The sequence below is a fragment of the Carassius gibelio genome, chromosome B12 (assembly GCF_023724105.1).
Source record: "Carassius gibelio isolate Cgi1373 ecotype wild population from Czech Republic chromosome B12, carGib1.2-hapl.c, whole genome shotgun sequence".
Taxonomy (NCBI): Eukaryota; Metazoa; Chordata; class Actinopteri; order Cypriniformes; family Cyprinidae; genus Carassius; species Carassius gibelio.
The window spans coordinates 5,637,531-5,653,313 of record NC_068407.1 but is presented as its reverse complement, the minus strand read 5'-3'; the positions used below and the strand labels follow the sequence as shown (position 1 = coordinate 5,653,313).

The 15,783-nt window shown below is 35.3% G+C and overlaps 3 protein-coding genes across 4 annotated transcripts in view; 2 read left to right on the top strand and 1 right to left on the bottom strand.

Moving 5' to 3' along the window:
* Window positions 1–12,571, top strand: part of si:ch73-127m5.1 (neurotrypsin) — a 33,612-nt gene extending 21,041 nt beyond the window's left edge. Inside the window, exons 9-14 of the mRNA XM_052570417.1 lie at window positions 202–413; window positions 6,056–6,197; window positions 6,353–6,634; window positions 7,629–7,743; window positions 8,553–8,841; window positions 9,866–12,571. Coding sequence (XP_052426377.1) covers window positions 202–413; window positions 6,056–6,197; window positions 6,353–6,634; window positions 7,629–7,743; window positions 8,553–8,841; window positions 9,866–10,200 — 1,375 coding nt within the window. The 3' untranslated portion in view covers window positions 10,201–12,571. The remainder of the gene's footprint in view (window positions 1–201; window positions 414–6,055; window positions 6,198–6,352; window positions 6,635–7,628; window positions 7,744–8,552; window positions 8,842–9,865) is intronic.
* LOC127968931 (cannabinoid receptor 2-like) lies at window positions 1,934–3,285 on the bottom strand. The gene has a single exon (XM_052570412.1). The coding sequence runs from the start codon at window positions 3,193–3,195 to the stop codon at window positions 2,251–2,253; it is 945 nt and encodes a 314-aa protein (XP_052426372.1). The 5' UTR covers window positions 3,196–3,285; the 3' UTR covers window positions 1,934–2,250.
* Window positions 12,572–13,509: 938 nt separating the features above from the next.
* ndst2b (N-deacetylase/N-sulfotransferase (heparan glucosaminyl) 2b) overlaps window positions 13,510–15,783 on the top strand; it is a 63,082-nt gene continuing 60,808 nt past the window's right edge. Inside the window, exon 1 of one of the 2 annotated variants that reach the window (XM_052570372.1) lies at window positions 13,510–13,651. The gene's annotated coding sequence lies outside the window, so the exon portion shown is untranslated. Of the gene's footprint in view, window positions 13,652–13,747; window positions 13,878–15,783 lie in introns of those variants that run through there. The other variant, XM_052570373.1, reaches the window with a different exon arrangement.

The following is a 15,783-nucleotide window of genomic DNA, read 5'->3' as shown; positions in this document are numbered from 1 at the left end:
AAGGGGTTTGTTTTGCAACTGGCTGCAGGGATTTAGTAATCAAATTCACATAGAAGTGTCCTACACAATAGTAGTGCCCAATGTGGGGGCGTATAAGTGTCTCTATGGGATCTATATGTATACATTAAGTATTTTGCGGAAGAATTTAAAGTGGCTTTATGTTATTGGGAATTTATCATGAGTGTGTGTGTGTCCATGTAGGGGCGGTGCGGAGGTCGCCTCCGCTGGCGCGTTTGGAGAAGGAGCAGGGCTGATTCTGCTGGACGATGTGGATTGTGAGGGGAGCGAGAGCTCTTTGCTTGAGTGTAAACATAGTGTGTGGGGTCGACACGATTGCTCTCATAGCGAAGATGTTGGAATACGCTGCCACAGGGTAGAAAACAATGAGGTCCCACTGGCTCCAGAAAGTACTGGTAAGATATTTTCAACACACACCAACACATGCGTCAGTGTGTGTGAGTAAGGCTTAGTGTGAGGCGCAGATTCATTGTGCTGATAGACTCTGTGTGCACCGATTTTACCCTTTCTGAAATTCAGAGGGGATCTAAATGTCACTTGTTGACAGAGGCCAGGAATAAACGCAGCCATTGTTGTTTCTCAAGCGCTTGCCTTTATTGATAAAAACTTCCATTTGAATTTCAATAAAGAATTGTGTAGCCCTTGGCATCCACAATGCTACCTTTGACATTTGACGGTGTAACATTAGAGAAACATGATTTTTACCCCACTATACAAACACAATTTCAATCTAAACTCCATTATCATATAACATCACTACTCTTTTTGCTCCCAGTCTGTGACATTTTGAGTATGTTTGAATAGGTATGTTTGAAATCTTAAGTTCAAATGGCAAGATTCATCAAGATGTGTGTGGCTGTGTAGTTATAGTTGCTTATAATGTTCATCTAAGCATTGAAAGATAAACCATGTCAAAATTCATGATTTTATTAAATCTAAAAAAGTTAGCTTTTTGTTTAAATGACTTTTTATATGATAAAGAGCATTACTGCCATTGATGGGAAAGAATAAAAAGGTACTTTAATTGTCACTTTGCTTTAATAGACTTTACATATCACAATTATGAGTATTTCTTGTAAATGCAACTTTTTACACTAGTACCCTTCTATCAAAGGGTTCATTCAGCAGGGTAACATTAAATTGGTCAAAAATGATATTTGAGATATTTAGAATGTTACAAAAGATTTCAGATAAATGCCATTGTTTTGAACTTTACACTCATCAAGAATCCTGAAAACAATTTGTCACCATTTCCACAAAAAATATTAAGCTGCAGAACTTTTTTCAACACTGATAAAAATAATAAATGTTTCTTGATCATGTGACACAATAGCTGCTTAATTATTAGATTTTTTTTAATCACAGAAATAAATTACATTTGAAAATATATTACCAAAACACATTTTATTTTAAATTGTAATATTTTATAATATTACTGTTTTTACTGTATTTTTTATAACTTTTAAAATCTTACCACCTCCAAACTTGTGAATGGTATAGAAAAAACAAACTTGAAAAATCTTTATTTGTCATAAAAACATCTTTATTTAACATCATTATAATACATCATAAATGCAAACATCGCAATTGAGATTTTATATCTCACAATAATCACCTCTATTTGTCTCAAAATGTAAATGTATACCTCAAAAACTCTTTCTTATTCTAGACTCTCAATTAACTCATTAATGAATTAACTAATAAGAATAATTTTTTTTTTCAGAAGGCAGAAACAGGCTTCAAAGTAAACATTTACTCATTAAAAAAAAAAAAATTAAATGATAAAATCATGCAGAATTTGTCAATCCCCAGACCGCTTCCTTGTTACATCTTTTTTACAGATAGAAATGAAATGCACAGAAAGCAGAATACACAGTGGTCATTATATTAAATTTTTCTCAATATTTAATCAAAATGTAAGTAAGAAATGATAACTGAAAACAGAGAATGTGTTGACAACTCTGTTGTTGTTCAGAAAGCAACACTAGGAGGAGCTAACACTTATGTTCGTTAGCCAGATGTTGTTAAATTAAACAGATTAGTATTAGGCCATGTCCAATCCAACACGGGTTATTTTATAAACAGAGTTTTTCCTTCCGTTTAAAAATAAATAAAATCTCCATCCACCCTGGCAGTTTTAAAAAAATGTGATGCATCTGCATGTGGACAAACAGGCAAACGGCATTGAAAAAGCTGCGTTTTGAAAATACCCACGTTTGTGTGGACATGGCCTTAGTTACTAGCTGGTGAACTACAACCCTTGCATCTCCTCAAACCCTCTAACAATGATATAAGCGCTACACGTAGCTCACGACAGCGCAGGGTGTACAGCAATGGGTTGATTCCCGAGTTCAGCAGACATAGAGTACTGCAGAAAGCAAATGCCCTTTTTTGTGGTTTTGAAAGCTCTGTCAGAACTACATCTGTCATCATGAAGGAAAGGACAGGCAGCCAACACACTAACAGAATCAACATAACGCATCCAAAAGTCTTTGCCAAATGGATGTCCAAACGCATGCGTGCTCCCTCTGGATGTTCAGCGGACATGTTGGCTTCATGTTTGTGGGCCAACCACACAATCAGAGCATAAGCTAGCAGTATGAGGATGATCACCACCAACACAAGACTAGCAAAGAATGCTAGATAGTAACGATCCACATAAGGAAAGAGTTTGGAGCATGATTGACAAGTCTGACAACTCCAGCCCATCAGAGGAAGGAAGGAAATGAGGGCAGCCACGACCCATAATGTCCCAATACACACCAAGGCTCTTTTACATGTCAGCAGCACCTTGTAGGTGGAAACCTTGTAAATGGCATGATAGCGGTCAGCTGCCATCACTAGCAGGCTTCCAACAGATCCTGTAAACGCCATGGTCACGCCACCCAGCTTAAACAGATAAGCTGTTTTGTGAAAGGAGTCTTCCGGTTTAAAAAGGTGGAAATCCAGGAAGCTGATGGTGTAACAGCAACAAGCAATTGTGTCAGCCAATGCCAAGCTGCCCATAAACAGGTACGACGGATGTCGCCGCAGGTTCCTAGAGCATACTATGACAACCAGAACGAGCACATTGACCAGGAGACTGAGAGGTGCGATCACCAGACAGATGGTGCCAATGGCCACCTTCTCTGTGCTGTTCAGCACAGTGTAGACATTTTTGCAGGAAATATTCATCATTTTAATGATGGAAGTCTGTGAAAATACAGTATATTATATCATTATAGATTTTCACAATTGTAACCATGGCCCACAAAACCAATCATAAGAGTCTTTTTATACATCATCTGAAAGCTGGATAAATAAGGACAGTATTTGGCGAGAAACAATCTGAGGGTGCCAAAAAAAAAAGAGAAAATCGCTTTTAAAGTTGTCCAAATGAGGTTCCTAGCAATGCGTATTACTAATCAAAATGAAGTTTTAATATATTTATAGTATGAAATGTAAAAAATATCTTAATGGAACATCTTTACTTAATCTTTACTTAATATCCTTCATTTACTTAATTTACTTGATATTGGTATAAAAGAAAAGTCTATAATTTTGACCCATGCAATGTATTTTTTGTATTGCTACAAATATACCCCATTGACTAAAGACTGGTTTTGTGGTCCAGGGTCTTGTAGTTTTTTCTTTTCTTTTTTTTATGTTTTACTCACCCGTATGAATCTGTTATGAATTGTGCTTCTTCCTTGTGTGGTCTGTTGTCACATTTAACCCAGCACGTTAAAAAGAAAAACAAAACTGAACCTAATACACAGAAGCTGTACAAACCCATCGGCTACAAAAACAGGTTGAGTGTTTTTTCTTCTTTTTTTTTTTTTTTTTACAAATTGCAGATTTGTGCAGATCAGATCTTTTTCCATTTCCTTTATGGTTTTCCATTTCCTTTAGAGGGCAAATATCTACAAAGTTTAAAGTCTAACTAACTGCCTGAACAACAGTGACAGCAATGAATAATAATAATACATGTGATAGATGTAATAATAATAATTATAATAGTAATATGAAGATTGTACTTTCATCAGAAAATAAATTAATTAGTCAGCTAAGAATAAAATATATTATGTATTATTATATGTCAATGGAATGGAATGCACTAACCTCTCTCAACACCTCTCTCAAACGTGTAGTTTTCTTTAAAGTCCTTTCTTCTGACGAGGAACAGAGTCGCGTGACAGACACAGTGATGAAGCTCAGCTCGTGGTGTTTGCAGTACACAAGCCACGGACGGTTAAGACAGCTGACTCTCTCTCTCTCACACACACACACACACAACGCGCAAAACTCTGCATTTTAACATTTAATAGCAAATACTTAAACTAATAACGAAATATACAGTAGCTGATTCAGAAGCGGCAGATTGTCATCGCGAAATCAGAATTATCTCCTCTCCAAGGTTCACGAAACAGTCGTCCATATAATGTGTTAAGTAATCCTAAAGATTATTACGGATCTACTATCGGAAGGCCAAATAAAGTGTTTTTGCTTTTGCCTAGATACACACAGCGTCTCCCAGACATGGCTGCTTCAACACTAACTGCGGCTACTGAAACCATGCCTTCTTTTTTTGCGTGAACATCTGGCCGGCATTACGTAAATATTTTCACTTAATGACATAGACATGTGCATCATATGACCCCTTTAAGAATAGCAAATTTGGAGACTCTAACTCATACTGTCTAGCGCCACTACTTTCACTACATAAAGTCCAAACTTTCACTCATGTTTATGCTCATAACTTTTGATCCGTAAGGCACAGAAGGAAAATTTATAAAATTTAAAAAAAAATTGACCAAAATGCTAATAACGTTTGAATAAATTGGGCTATTGTAATAGAACTGGTCTCAATATATTTTTTGGGTCATGCCGAGCACATTGATACCAATAATGGCAAAATTGTTATATTACAAGGTTGCTAATTTGTACAAAATTGTATGAATTCATACGACCTCACTCATATGATTTTGTACAATTTGTCTAGACCCCAGTGACAGGTTGGTTTCAGTAACTGTTTGTTTAATTGGAGTTTTTCCGTTATTTTGACATTTTTTATTTTATTTCAGTTTGTTTTTTCAACAATCTTTTTCATGTTAGTATTAGTTAGTATCTTGTTCCATGACATATACATTCTTAGCTGTTGACTAATTCATTTCCTCTCTGATAGAAGCTTTAAAGTAGGTTGATGTTTTTTTTTTAGTTTTTTTTACAAGTGGCAGATCTGTGGTTAGTGTGGTTGTTGACATGATGCCTTACTCTTTGCTGCTGACAACCACGTTAGGCTATGTTACTTATGTGTGTCTTTTATTTGATTTTAACATTACATGAAAAGACATGCACAACCCAATATACTTTCATCATGCAACATTTCTGAGTGAATTAGGATGCAGTATTTAATGAAAGTATTGTAGTGCAGGCCTTTTATCCATTAGGAGTTGCTTGAATTGTAACAGATGGGATGTTACATATTAGAGATTGAACAGAGGGAGGGGTTATAAAATAACAGATATTCAAGGCAATAACTGAAAATGAAATTTCTGTAACGTGCGCTGATGAGTTATGTACAATAAGATCATAAATGTGTGTTAAGAATATTCTGATTTCATGTTCATTTGATGCTATGAAATGCTTACTGTTCGTTCTAAAAATAGAAACGTTATTTTGAGGTTCAGCCTTTTCACTGACTGTTAAAAGCATGTGCCCACATGTCATGTTGTGGTTTAAGCTACACTGCTAGTAACTGTGCCTGTTTCTTTTACTCCTAATACATTATACAAGACTGAGGAGGATGTGCTTCTTTTGTCTGAAACAAAATACATTTCATTGTCTGCAATCACACCAAATTTCTTAAATCATTCATGTCTTCCAGTTCATTCTGTGTAACTGCCTGTATTATAATTAGCTCATAAGGAAAATTACTACTGAAAAACGTTCTTATTGTTTATTTTTAGGTTTACATTTATTTCTGAACATGCACAGTACTCCACGTGACACATTCCAAGCTCTGTTCTCTATTTTGCTTGCGTTTCTGTGGTTTCAGGGCCTCTGGTGCGACTGGCAGGTGGAGACAATAGAAAAGAAGGCAGAGTGGAGGTGTTTCTTAACGGAGAGTGGGGCAGCGTCTGTGATCATGGCTGGAATGATGTCAATGCTGCCGTCGTCTGCAGACAGCTCGGATTCACGTACTGATCCGTTTGTGCCATTTTAACTCAAAATAGCTCAGAAGCATCTCATTAGTACTGTGGAATATGATTTATTATTTCTCTAGCACATTGAATGCAGATAGATGAATAGAAGAAAATTCTTTGAATGTGTTTTTTTTTACTCTTTGTGGCAGTGGGGTGTCAAAAGCACGACCGATGGGTTATTTCGGAGCAGGGAAGGGGACCATTCATCTGACCAATGTGAGGTGCACTGGGAAGGAGTCGTTTCTCGGAGAGTGCCCTTCTAAAGGACAAGACAGCCACGCTTGTAAGCATGGACAGGATGCAGGTGTAGTGTGTGATTATTTGCCGGAGCCAGAGGCTGACATAGCAGTGGTGGGCACACACACCTGCGGTTTGAGAGCTGGCGCTGAGAGACGCAGCAAGAGGATTGTGGGAGGATATAAATCTCTCAGGTTAGCAGTCATCTAAATGTTACTGCGGTTCAATCAGTTCTTGAACACATGTTGTGGACATTTATTTTATTGCATTGCATATAATGTAAAGGTCATGCTTAATTTAAGAGGTATACTAGTTCAACCCAGTGAATTTATTAAAATGACTGTAATTATAATTAGAATATAAATAATTTGAAAAGCTTTCCATAGACCCCCACTCTGAAGAAAATACTTTCACTCAGAAATCGCTAGTAAATTTCACAAATAATAACAAATAAACATAAAGTTACACATTAAACATTTTTACATTTTTCAAGTTTTTTTTAAATAGTATTGTCTTGTAAAACAAATATCGTTAATTTACAAGAAAATAAAAATCACAGCGCACATTGGTCAATTAAACAGATCGCACATCAAACTCATGCCATAGCAGTGTTATTATGATAAACCAAATCTAAAACTATTAAAAAATAGATTTTGGTAATTGAAATAAAGTTGAAATATAAATATTAAAATAAGAAAAACTAAAATTGTTGATTTGGCAACAAACTGGAATAAGTTGAAGTACCAAATATAACACTAAATAGAAATATTTAACAGAAACTTCAACTTAAATAAAGCACTAATAAAAACAACAAAATTACGAAAACCTAATAAAATAGAAGTTAACTCCATATAAACGCCAGATCCATAAATTCTATGATAGTGTTTAAATAGCTTTTGAAATTGTGCCACAGACTTCTTTAGATCTAGAAATAGCCTACTTTGACTGTTATTTCTAAATATTAAGCAAAAATTTTATAAGTTTCTTAAAATGTACATGATTTACTTTCAAATTATTCATAAGTTCTTTGATTGCTAAAATTCAGTGTTAACACTGTATTTTTCCCTCAGTTGTATAAAACTGTTCTTTTACTTCAGATCAATTATAAACTTATTTTCTCTTTCTCCACCTCATCCATTGTGTGTGTGTCTCTATGTGTATGTTTATGTGCATATGTATACCCCACAGGGGTGAGTGGCCCTGGCAGGCGTCCCTGTGGCTCAGATCTCAATCTAAAGGGAATCAGCCTCTGTGTGGAGCCACTCTCATCAACTCCTGCTGGCTGCTCACTGCAGCGCACTGCGTTCAAACGGTAAGAGAGACACCTGCTGGACACCAGTGCTGTTGGCTGCTACACCTATAGGCTCCTCAACTACCTCCGACTTCATAATCATTTTTTACTGACATTGAACTGAAATTACAGACAGCACAAAAATAAGAGGCCAATTTAGAAGCACTGTGAACTGTGTACATGTCTTCCAGATGCCATCTGGCACAAATACATTTACTTTTAATTTAAATTAGAAAACTTATTGAAGCTTTAATTATCTAATAATTACTGTGTTTTTATATTCGAAATAAATGAATACTTTTATTCATCTAAGACAAATTCAATTGATCAAAATTGTCAGTATAGACATGTTTAATGTTTAAAAAATTCTGGTATTTCTAAAAAGTCGTATAAGAAATGTTTTATAATAAGAAATGTTAAGAAAATCAATATATTAGACTGATTTATGAAAGATCAGTTGACAAAAAAGACTGGAGTGATGCTGAATATTTCATCATAGGGATGAATTACATTTTAAAATATATTAAAATAGAAATCGCTTTAATGTTTCACAATATTACTAATTTCTGTATTCTGTATTTTTAATCAAATATTATAAAAAAAGCCTTAGTGGGTGTAAGAGACTTCACAATTTTGAATGTTAATGATGTATTTATGTGTACAAATCATTGCTCTGTAATGATGCAGCAGTCGTGCTCAGTTTTGGAATAATTAGCATGAGACAGCTCCTGTAAATCAACACTAAAGTAACACTTAATTAAATTAGCAGTGGGTTGAATGAAATAGTGGTGCATCTTCTGCAATATGAATGAATGTCTTGATTCTACAGGTTTGGAAGTGATGCTTCACGGTATGTGGTGAAGCTCGGGGACTATCACACGAAGGAGCAGGATGATTTTGAACGTGTGCTCTCTCCAGAGCGTATAGAAGTGCACAGGAAGTACCGAACGGAGAGCTGGGAGCATGATGTGGCTCTGATCCGACTGAAGGGCTCTGAGGGGAAGTGCGTGTCCTTTAACCCTCACACTAATGCCGCCTGTCTGCCTGCACCTGGTAGTAAGTGGGGCAAGAGACCGGCGTCATGTGTCATCACTGGCTGGGGAATGACAGGTAATGTTGGCCACAATTTTGCATAAATTTTTTTAATTCTATATATATACGTTAATTTATATAAAATATCATTCAGACTTTTCAAATCTTTAAGGTGTTTTAATGTTTTTTTAAAAGAAGTCTCTTATGTTCTCCAAGGCTGCATTTATTTGAATACAGTAAAAACAGCAATGTTTTGAAATATTATTACAATTGAAAAGACCCGTGTTCTGTTTAAATAAATTTTTACATTTAATTTGTTTTTGTGATGGCAAAGCTGAATTCTCAGTCTTCAGTGTTACATGATCCTTCAGAAATCATTCTAATATGTTGATTTGGAGCTTAAGAAAAATGTCTTATTATTTGCCATTTTAAAAATAGTTTTTGCTGCATAATATTTTTATGGAAACTGTGATAAACTAATGTACGATGGTTTAGGCCAATAAGATTTTTTTTGAAGACACATTAAACTGATCAAATGTTACAAAAGATTTTTATTTCAAATTTAAGCTGTACATTTAAATTTCTATTCAACAAAGAAACCTGGAAAATATGAATCCTGAATCAACAAAATGTTTCTTAAGTACCAAATCCAAGACTGGAAGACTAAAGACTGGAATAAATGGCTGCTGAAAATACATCTTTGCCATTTTTTCTTTTTTTTTTTTTTTACAAAATATTATATATAATAACAGTTTTTATTTATTTATTATTATAGTATTATTTAACAACATTACTGTTTTTACTGTATTTATGACCAAATCTTTGCAGCCTTGGTAAGCATAAAAGACTTCATTCAAAAACATATGAAAATTTCATTCCATATTAATCTAAAGATTTTTATTTTATTTTAACATTTTATTAGTTACATTTTGAAGTTATAATAGAGATAGTTTTTCTGTGTTCCAGAAAAATCATATAGGTTCCACATAAAATCATATAGGTTTGGAACAACACTGGGACAGAAATATAATTTTTGAGCAGCTGTCCCTTTATATGGATTGCAAATGTTGTTTCACCTTTTTGTTTTTCACTTATTTTTCAGACACTGAGCATCCCAGCACTCTTCTTCAGGCCTGGGTTCCTCTTCTGCCCTCATGGCAATGTAAGAAGCGTTACGGCGAGCGTTTCACTAGCCACGACATGCTGTGTGCCGGCAGTATGACATCTGACCTCAGAAAGCATGCTGACAGCTGCCAGGGCGACAGCGGGGGTCCGCTAGTGTGTCAGGGTGAGGGAGGGCGCTGGGTACTGACAGGGGTCATTTCCTGGGGTCACGGCTGCGGTGACCCCTCTTACCCAGGTGTGTATTCACGCGTCAGCCGTTACCTGCCCTGGATCGAACAGGTGACGCACAGCACCGCCCCTCTCCAGCACTGAAGCTCCAACCACTTTCTCTGAAAACCACCCTCCCCATCATGCTTCAGAGAACCAAGACTCAATGACAGAAAAACAAGATCCTGAGAGCGTTTGACACCTGCTATAAGCTTTCAACACCCTGGATCTTAATTCCTCTGTATTCTATCCGTACAATTCAATTTAATGTCTTTAACATTTAGAGATTAGGATCTTTCCATACTCGCAGACTGAATCCGTGAAGGTCTCATTCATGTAGGACAATATACAACGACCAGTGTGATGGTAAATGGACAGTTCACCTCAAAATTACATTTCTGTCATCTTTTAGTTCCAAACTCGTGTGAGGATGATTAAACAATGATAGGATTTTCATTTTCAGGTGAACTGGCTCTTTAAAAGAGTGTGATTTTAATGTGCATTTAAAATGTTTGTAGTGCCGTCCAGAGGCTTCAGTGCATGTCAATGTATGTATTGTATTTAAAAGCCATTCGATGCAGCTGCCCAGGCCTTCTGCAGGGTAGAGAATGGTAGCATAAGCTCTGCGAAAGCAGGTTTATTCCTTATTCTGTGGTGGTGGAAGAAATGGAATGGATTCCTCTACTATCCTTATTTAACAGAAGGCTTGAACTGCACCTCTAATCTTCGAGGAAACATTATTAGTGTTGTGGATTAGCCAAATAAAATGAATCGCTTAGGTTTTTTAGATAGCAACAGTCGAAGTGATCTTTAAAGCCGTGTGTCTTCTATGTGTGTCATACATCTAATGCAGTTAGAAGTTTTGATTTTTAATCATATACAGTAAATCATGTTATTTGATGCATTGGTTTACCAAGTACGCTCTGTATCAGTGCTGATGCACACAGTTCTTAAGATAAATGACTCAATATGTTATTTTGTTTTGTCTAAGACTTAGTAGAAGTTTTAGGGCATAAATGGCATTTTATATTCATAATAGTGAATCATTTAATGTGACTTTTCTCTTATTTGTCATGGTGATTTACAATACAATGTGTGTCTTTATGTAAATGCAGTATAACAATTGATAATGGGTTTTGTCTGTGCAAATGATAAAATCGAGAAGTTTTTCATTTCTAATGCATAGAAATAACAAGTTTGGGACAGTGACTATATTTTGTTTGACAGTCAGCTTAATGAGATTTTATTTTGTCGCATCTCTTACTGTTCCTGTACTTTGTCCTGTGAATTGTGTGTTTTCATCCAGTGGGTGGCGATATTGTGTTTTCTTTTCTTTTTCTCAGATCTGTTCTGTGCAGAAGGAATCTAGAATAGATTATTCAGTCCGTTTCATATTTTAAACCCCTTCTGACTGTTTCTTCATCAAAATTTCAGAACAGAATTTCAGTGATATTCATGCAAATAATGGTAGATTTTAGTATTTCCCCTGCAGAGAAAAATGTTAGTAAAAAGGGCTCTTTAAAACTGGTCATTAGGAAAGGCAATATGCAAATGTAAATAGGAAGTGACATAACAGATGATGATGATGCATGGCAGAAAATGTAAAAGGCAAGTGCTTCAAATACATTCAAATTTGTAAATCAAGTTTTTTAAAAAAAAAATAATTGCACATTTGGACTCAAACTATTTCTAGTTGTGTAAAATATAAATGGCTGGGGCAAAAGTATTATGACATTAAAAAAAAAAAAATCATGACTTGGGTATATCTCATTGGCTAAAACTTTGCTCTATTGATGCCAAAAATAAGAATCGCTCCCTAAAACACCGACTCAGTTTACTGCAAGATTTAAAATAAAAGCCAGTTCTTAACATTAAAAAAATATATTCAGCCTACTTCAGTATTAATGCATATTGTCTTACAAATTCTTCTAATAACCTGGTATTGCCTGCTAAATTAGTTAACAGGCATATATTATTAATATGTTCTTAATGTTAGAGGAACCATGCCTTCCGATGGGCCTGCATACTTCTACAGCATTATATTGCTATAAAACCATTAGGCCTACACATTCAAAGTGGATTCTCAAGAAAAAAAAATGGTTTGGTTTAGATCTCAAAGCACTTTTTTATTTATTTATTTATAGGTACATTGCGGAGATGTATTAAATGCAAACTGGACTGAACTGAGTGCTCCTCCTCTCTAAAGACTGACTTCTTTCTGTGTTTTGGATGGTGCCTGCTTAGATCTTCAAAAGCCATTTTAAAAGCAAATTACACTGGCCTCTCAGAAGACTACTTAAAATGGCCAATCCCTGCATCAGAGCTTTGGGATTCTTCATCAAGGGCCGTGATAAGGAGCTCATCTTCCTGACACACTGGAGAGGGCTGATGTATGTTGCATGTCATGCAAGCATCTGTTTGTATGTTGATGTTCTCAATCATTACCAAGTCTTTGATTTTCTGTAAAAAAAACAAAGCTTTGAATATTTTCATCTGTGACAAGTGCCAAAATAAAGTGACCTCTTCTTGTGGCATTCTATTGCTTCACATGGTTTTATTATTTATATTTATTAGAAATACATCTTTGAAAATTATTTGCTCAATTTGAAATGGATTACAATTAGAATTTGATTATAATAATAAGATATTATAGGCTACCACTGGTTTGTGCTGCAAAAATGCCTTTTTTTCTTTTCTTTTTGGCTGTTTGGCACATAATAAATATATTGATAAAAAAAAATTAAATAATCTTTGCCATAAAGCAATATGAGTCTGTTAGTTTTAACCTTTGTCTGGTTTATACTGTAATCCAAATTTACCTAGCCTATTTTTTTTTTTTTAATGAGCTGTGCCTATGTCACTCGGAAAAAATGTAAAAAGACTCTAACAATGAATAGCTGATGCTAGCTCAGCCTAATATGGTCATTTTTCTAATAATAATAATAATAATAATACTTACATTTTTTAATGTATTTATTCAGTAATTTTGCACTTTTGGATTTAGTTATCACAGCTATGAATCATGATTTTGTACTTGGTGATTGGTTTGCAGGTGGTATTGCGCATTACTGACAGCATCTGACTCGACAAAAATATTTTTTAAGAGTAGCATACCTAAATTTAATATGTGGGCTGATCATTATATAATATATAACATTAAACATCTATACTTATATGTAATCGTTTTATTAATATATATCGATAAGTTAATAATAATCGATTTATTTAATTGTTTTAATGTATTACCTAAACACATTATTCATCAGATAGAATGTTTCATTTAAAAAAAATCACCTGGTCATTCTGTAAAAACAGCTGGTAGGCAGTACACCATCACGGGGTGTAGTGCATGGATGGAGGAGCTCAGAACTTTGGGCTGTTTTGAAGAACCTCCCCGCGCGCCCGTCAGCTGCTCTCGCGCATTCGGCGCGGGCTGAAGATGGCGGAGCAGCGCGAGCGGCGCAGGATGCGCTCACGAGACATCAAAGTTCTTTCTGTGGCGTTCAGTTGATTCGGATTTTCACGACCGCTCTCGTAGTGGCCATTTAAAAAAAAGGTAAGCGGATGCGTGATGAGTGCTGTATTGCATGTGCGAAGTGTAGATCTGTTTCCTCTCTCTCGAAACACACACACACACATACACACACATACACAAACACACTGGTTTGGCGTTGACTTCAGTTGCAATGTGGCAGTCCGACAGATGCAGGAACAACTCGCTTTCAGCCTGAAGCAATGCATGAGGACTAGAGTGTTGCGTGACATGTTCGAATAACAACTGGGTATGTAATTGTTTGTAGATTAAAGAAAAAGCGGTGCTATTATTTGCAAAGTTGTAATGTTTCCACCTCTGTTTCCTTGAGACCACATTCTTGTCAGAACAAGATAGAGGAGAGACCTGTCAAAATGTTTAAATGCCCATTTAAATGGGGTTGTTTTCTATTTGTATAGTTTGTGTTGAGCTTTTATAAATTAAAAATGGAAACGAAGAGGCTGTAGCACATTTATGTAGGGGAAGGTTTTTTATTATTGTTTGTAGCACAGATTGACAGATTTATTTGACCGTTTAACAATTATTTTTATATTTAGTTAAGTGTCCAATAAACTGATTTTTACTTTTTGACAGTAATGATGAGTAGAATACTAAATAAATATATATTAATTTGATAAATGATATAATAATTACTGTTTTGTGATCTAAATGTTAGCAAATTTTCATTATTGTTTCGCTCTAATGCCAGTTATTAAGCTAAAGATTTTTGTTTGAGAATGAATGTTGTTAAAATTGCAGCTTATTTATCCACAAATAATGTATTAAGTTATTTTTGCCTGTAAATGCCATTGTTGGTGGTCTTATTTAGAGAATGAGCATATAATGCCCAAAGTAAAAGAACTGCTATTGGTTCGATATCGGTTACAATATATAGTTCAAACCAATTATCGGTCAATCAACAGCCCTTTGTTTGCAGTCATTTCCATCTAATTCAAATTACAAACAAACCTGTTGATGTTTCTTTGTTCTAAAGCATGACTTGTACAGGCTGGAATTGTTTTGTTTTTGAGTTATTGTCTGCGTGCAATCTGTGACATTCTGCCAAGGTGTGTGGGAAGTTTTTTCTTGATGTGTTTTTGTTTTTGTTATGCACATCAGATATGTTTTAGAGCAAAAATAGGGAGGTGTGCAGATGAAGTTGATATTTACTGTCATTCTGACATAAGAATATCAGTTAAATGATATATTTCAGAGTACAAGGCCTGTTTGCTTTTGAGATGCTTCTTAAAGTTCTATGTTTTGAGGGAATAGCTGGACTGTATGATTAGGAAAGCATCTGTTTTCGGCTAGATAGGTTCACTGGCTGTGCATCCAAGCACATTGATTTCTGTGATTCTGCGCTATAAATTATGAGTCAAATGAAAATGAAGTCTCATATAATGTACTGTTGATAAGATATTCGTGGTTCCATATAAAAATGAAATGTTGGGTGAATCTAGAGAGGAAAGACACAAAAGACCTACGTTTTGAAAGAAATGACTACTGTTGCTGGTGGAGTGATGGCACATTTGAAATGAAATTATGAAAGTCGTTTTTTTTTTTTTTGACGTTTTAGCTTCGACTCAGTAATTACATTCGGCAGCTATTGAAGTAGGAGAAGAGAATAATAAAAGATCTTCCGCCTCCTTTGAAATGAACCTATTAATGCCTCTCACTCGACTGTGGAACCCAATGAGTGCTGGTCAGACAGCTGAAGATGAATACAAGTCATTGAGTGCCTCATTGATGTCCTTGATGAGTCAGATATGATTAAACATTGTTGCTAGTAGGCTTCATTTTGCTTCATGAGGAGCTCAATCAGTGCTCAATAAAAGTGGAGCCAAACCTGTTTACGTGCTTACTGTGTAAATAGACCTACCTTATCTGCTCACGACAACCACCTCCTTCAATCTGTCATACCCTGGATGCACGTTACACACAGTTACACATGCACGCACTCTTATAAATTAGTAAATGACCTTATTTGTAATGCACTTTCATGCACACATAATACTGAATGCTTAATAAATTATTGCTATATTTAATGGAACTAAACAAAATGTGGTTCGTTTGTTTGTGTTTTGTCAAATTAATTAATATGCAGTAGTGTAGCACCCACAATGGACCAATTGTCTGCTAATAGTTTTTAGTGTTCT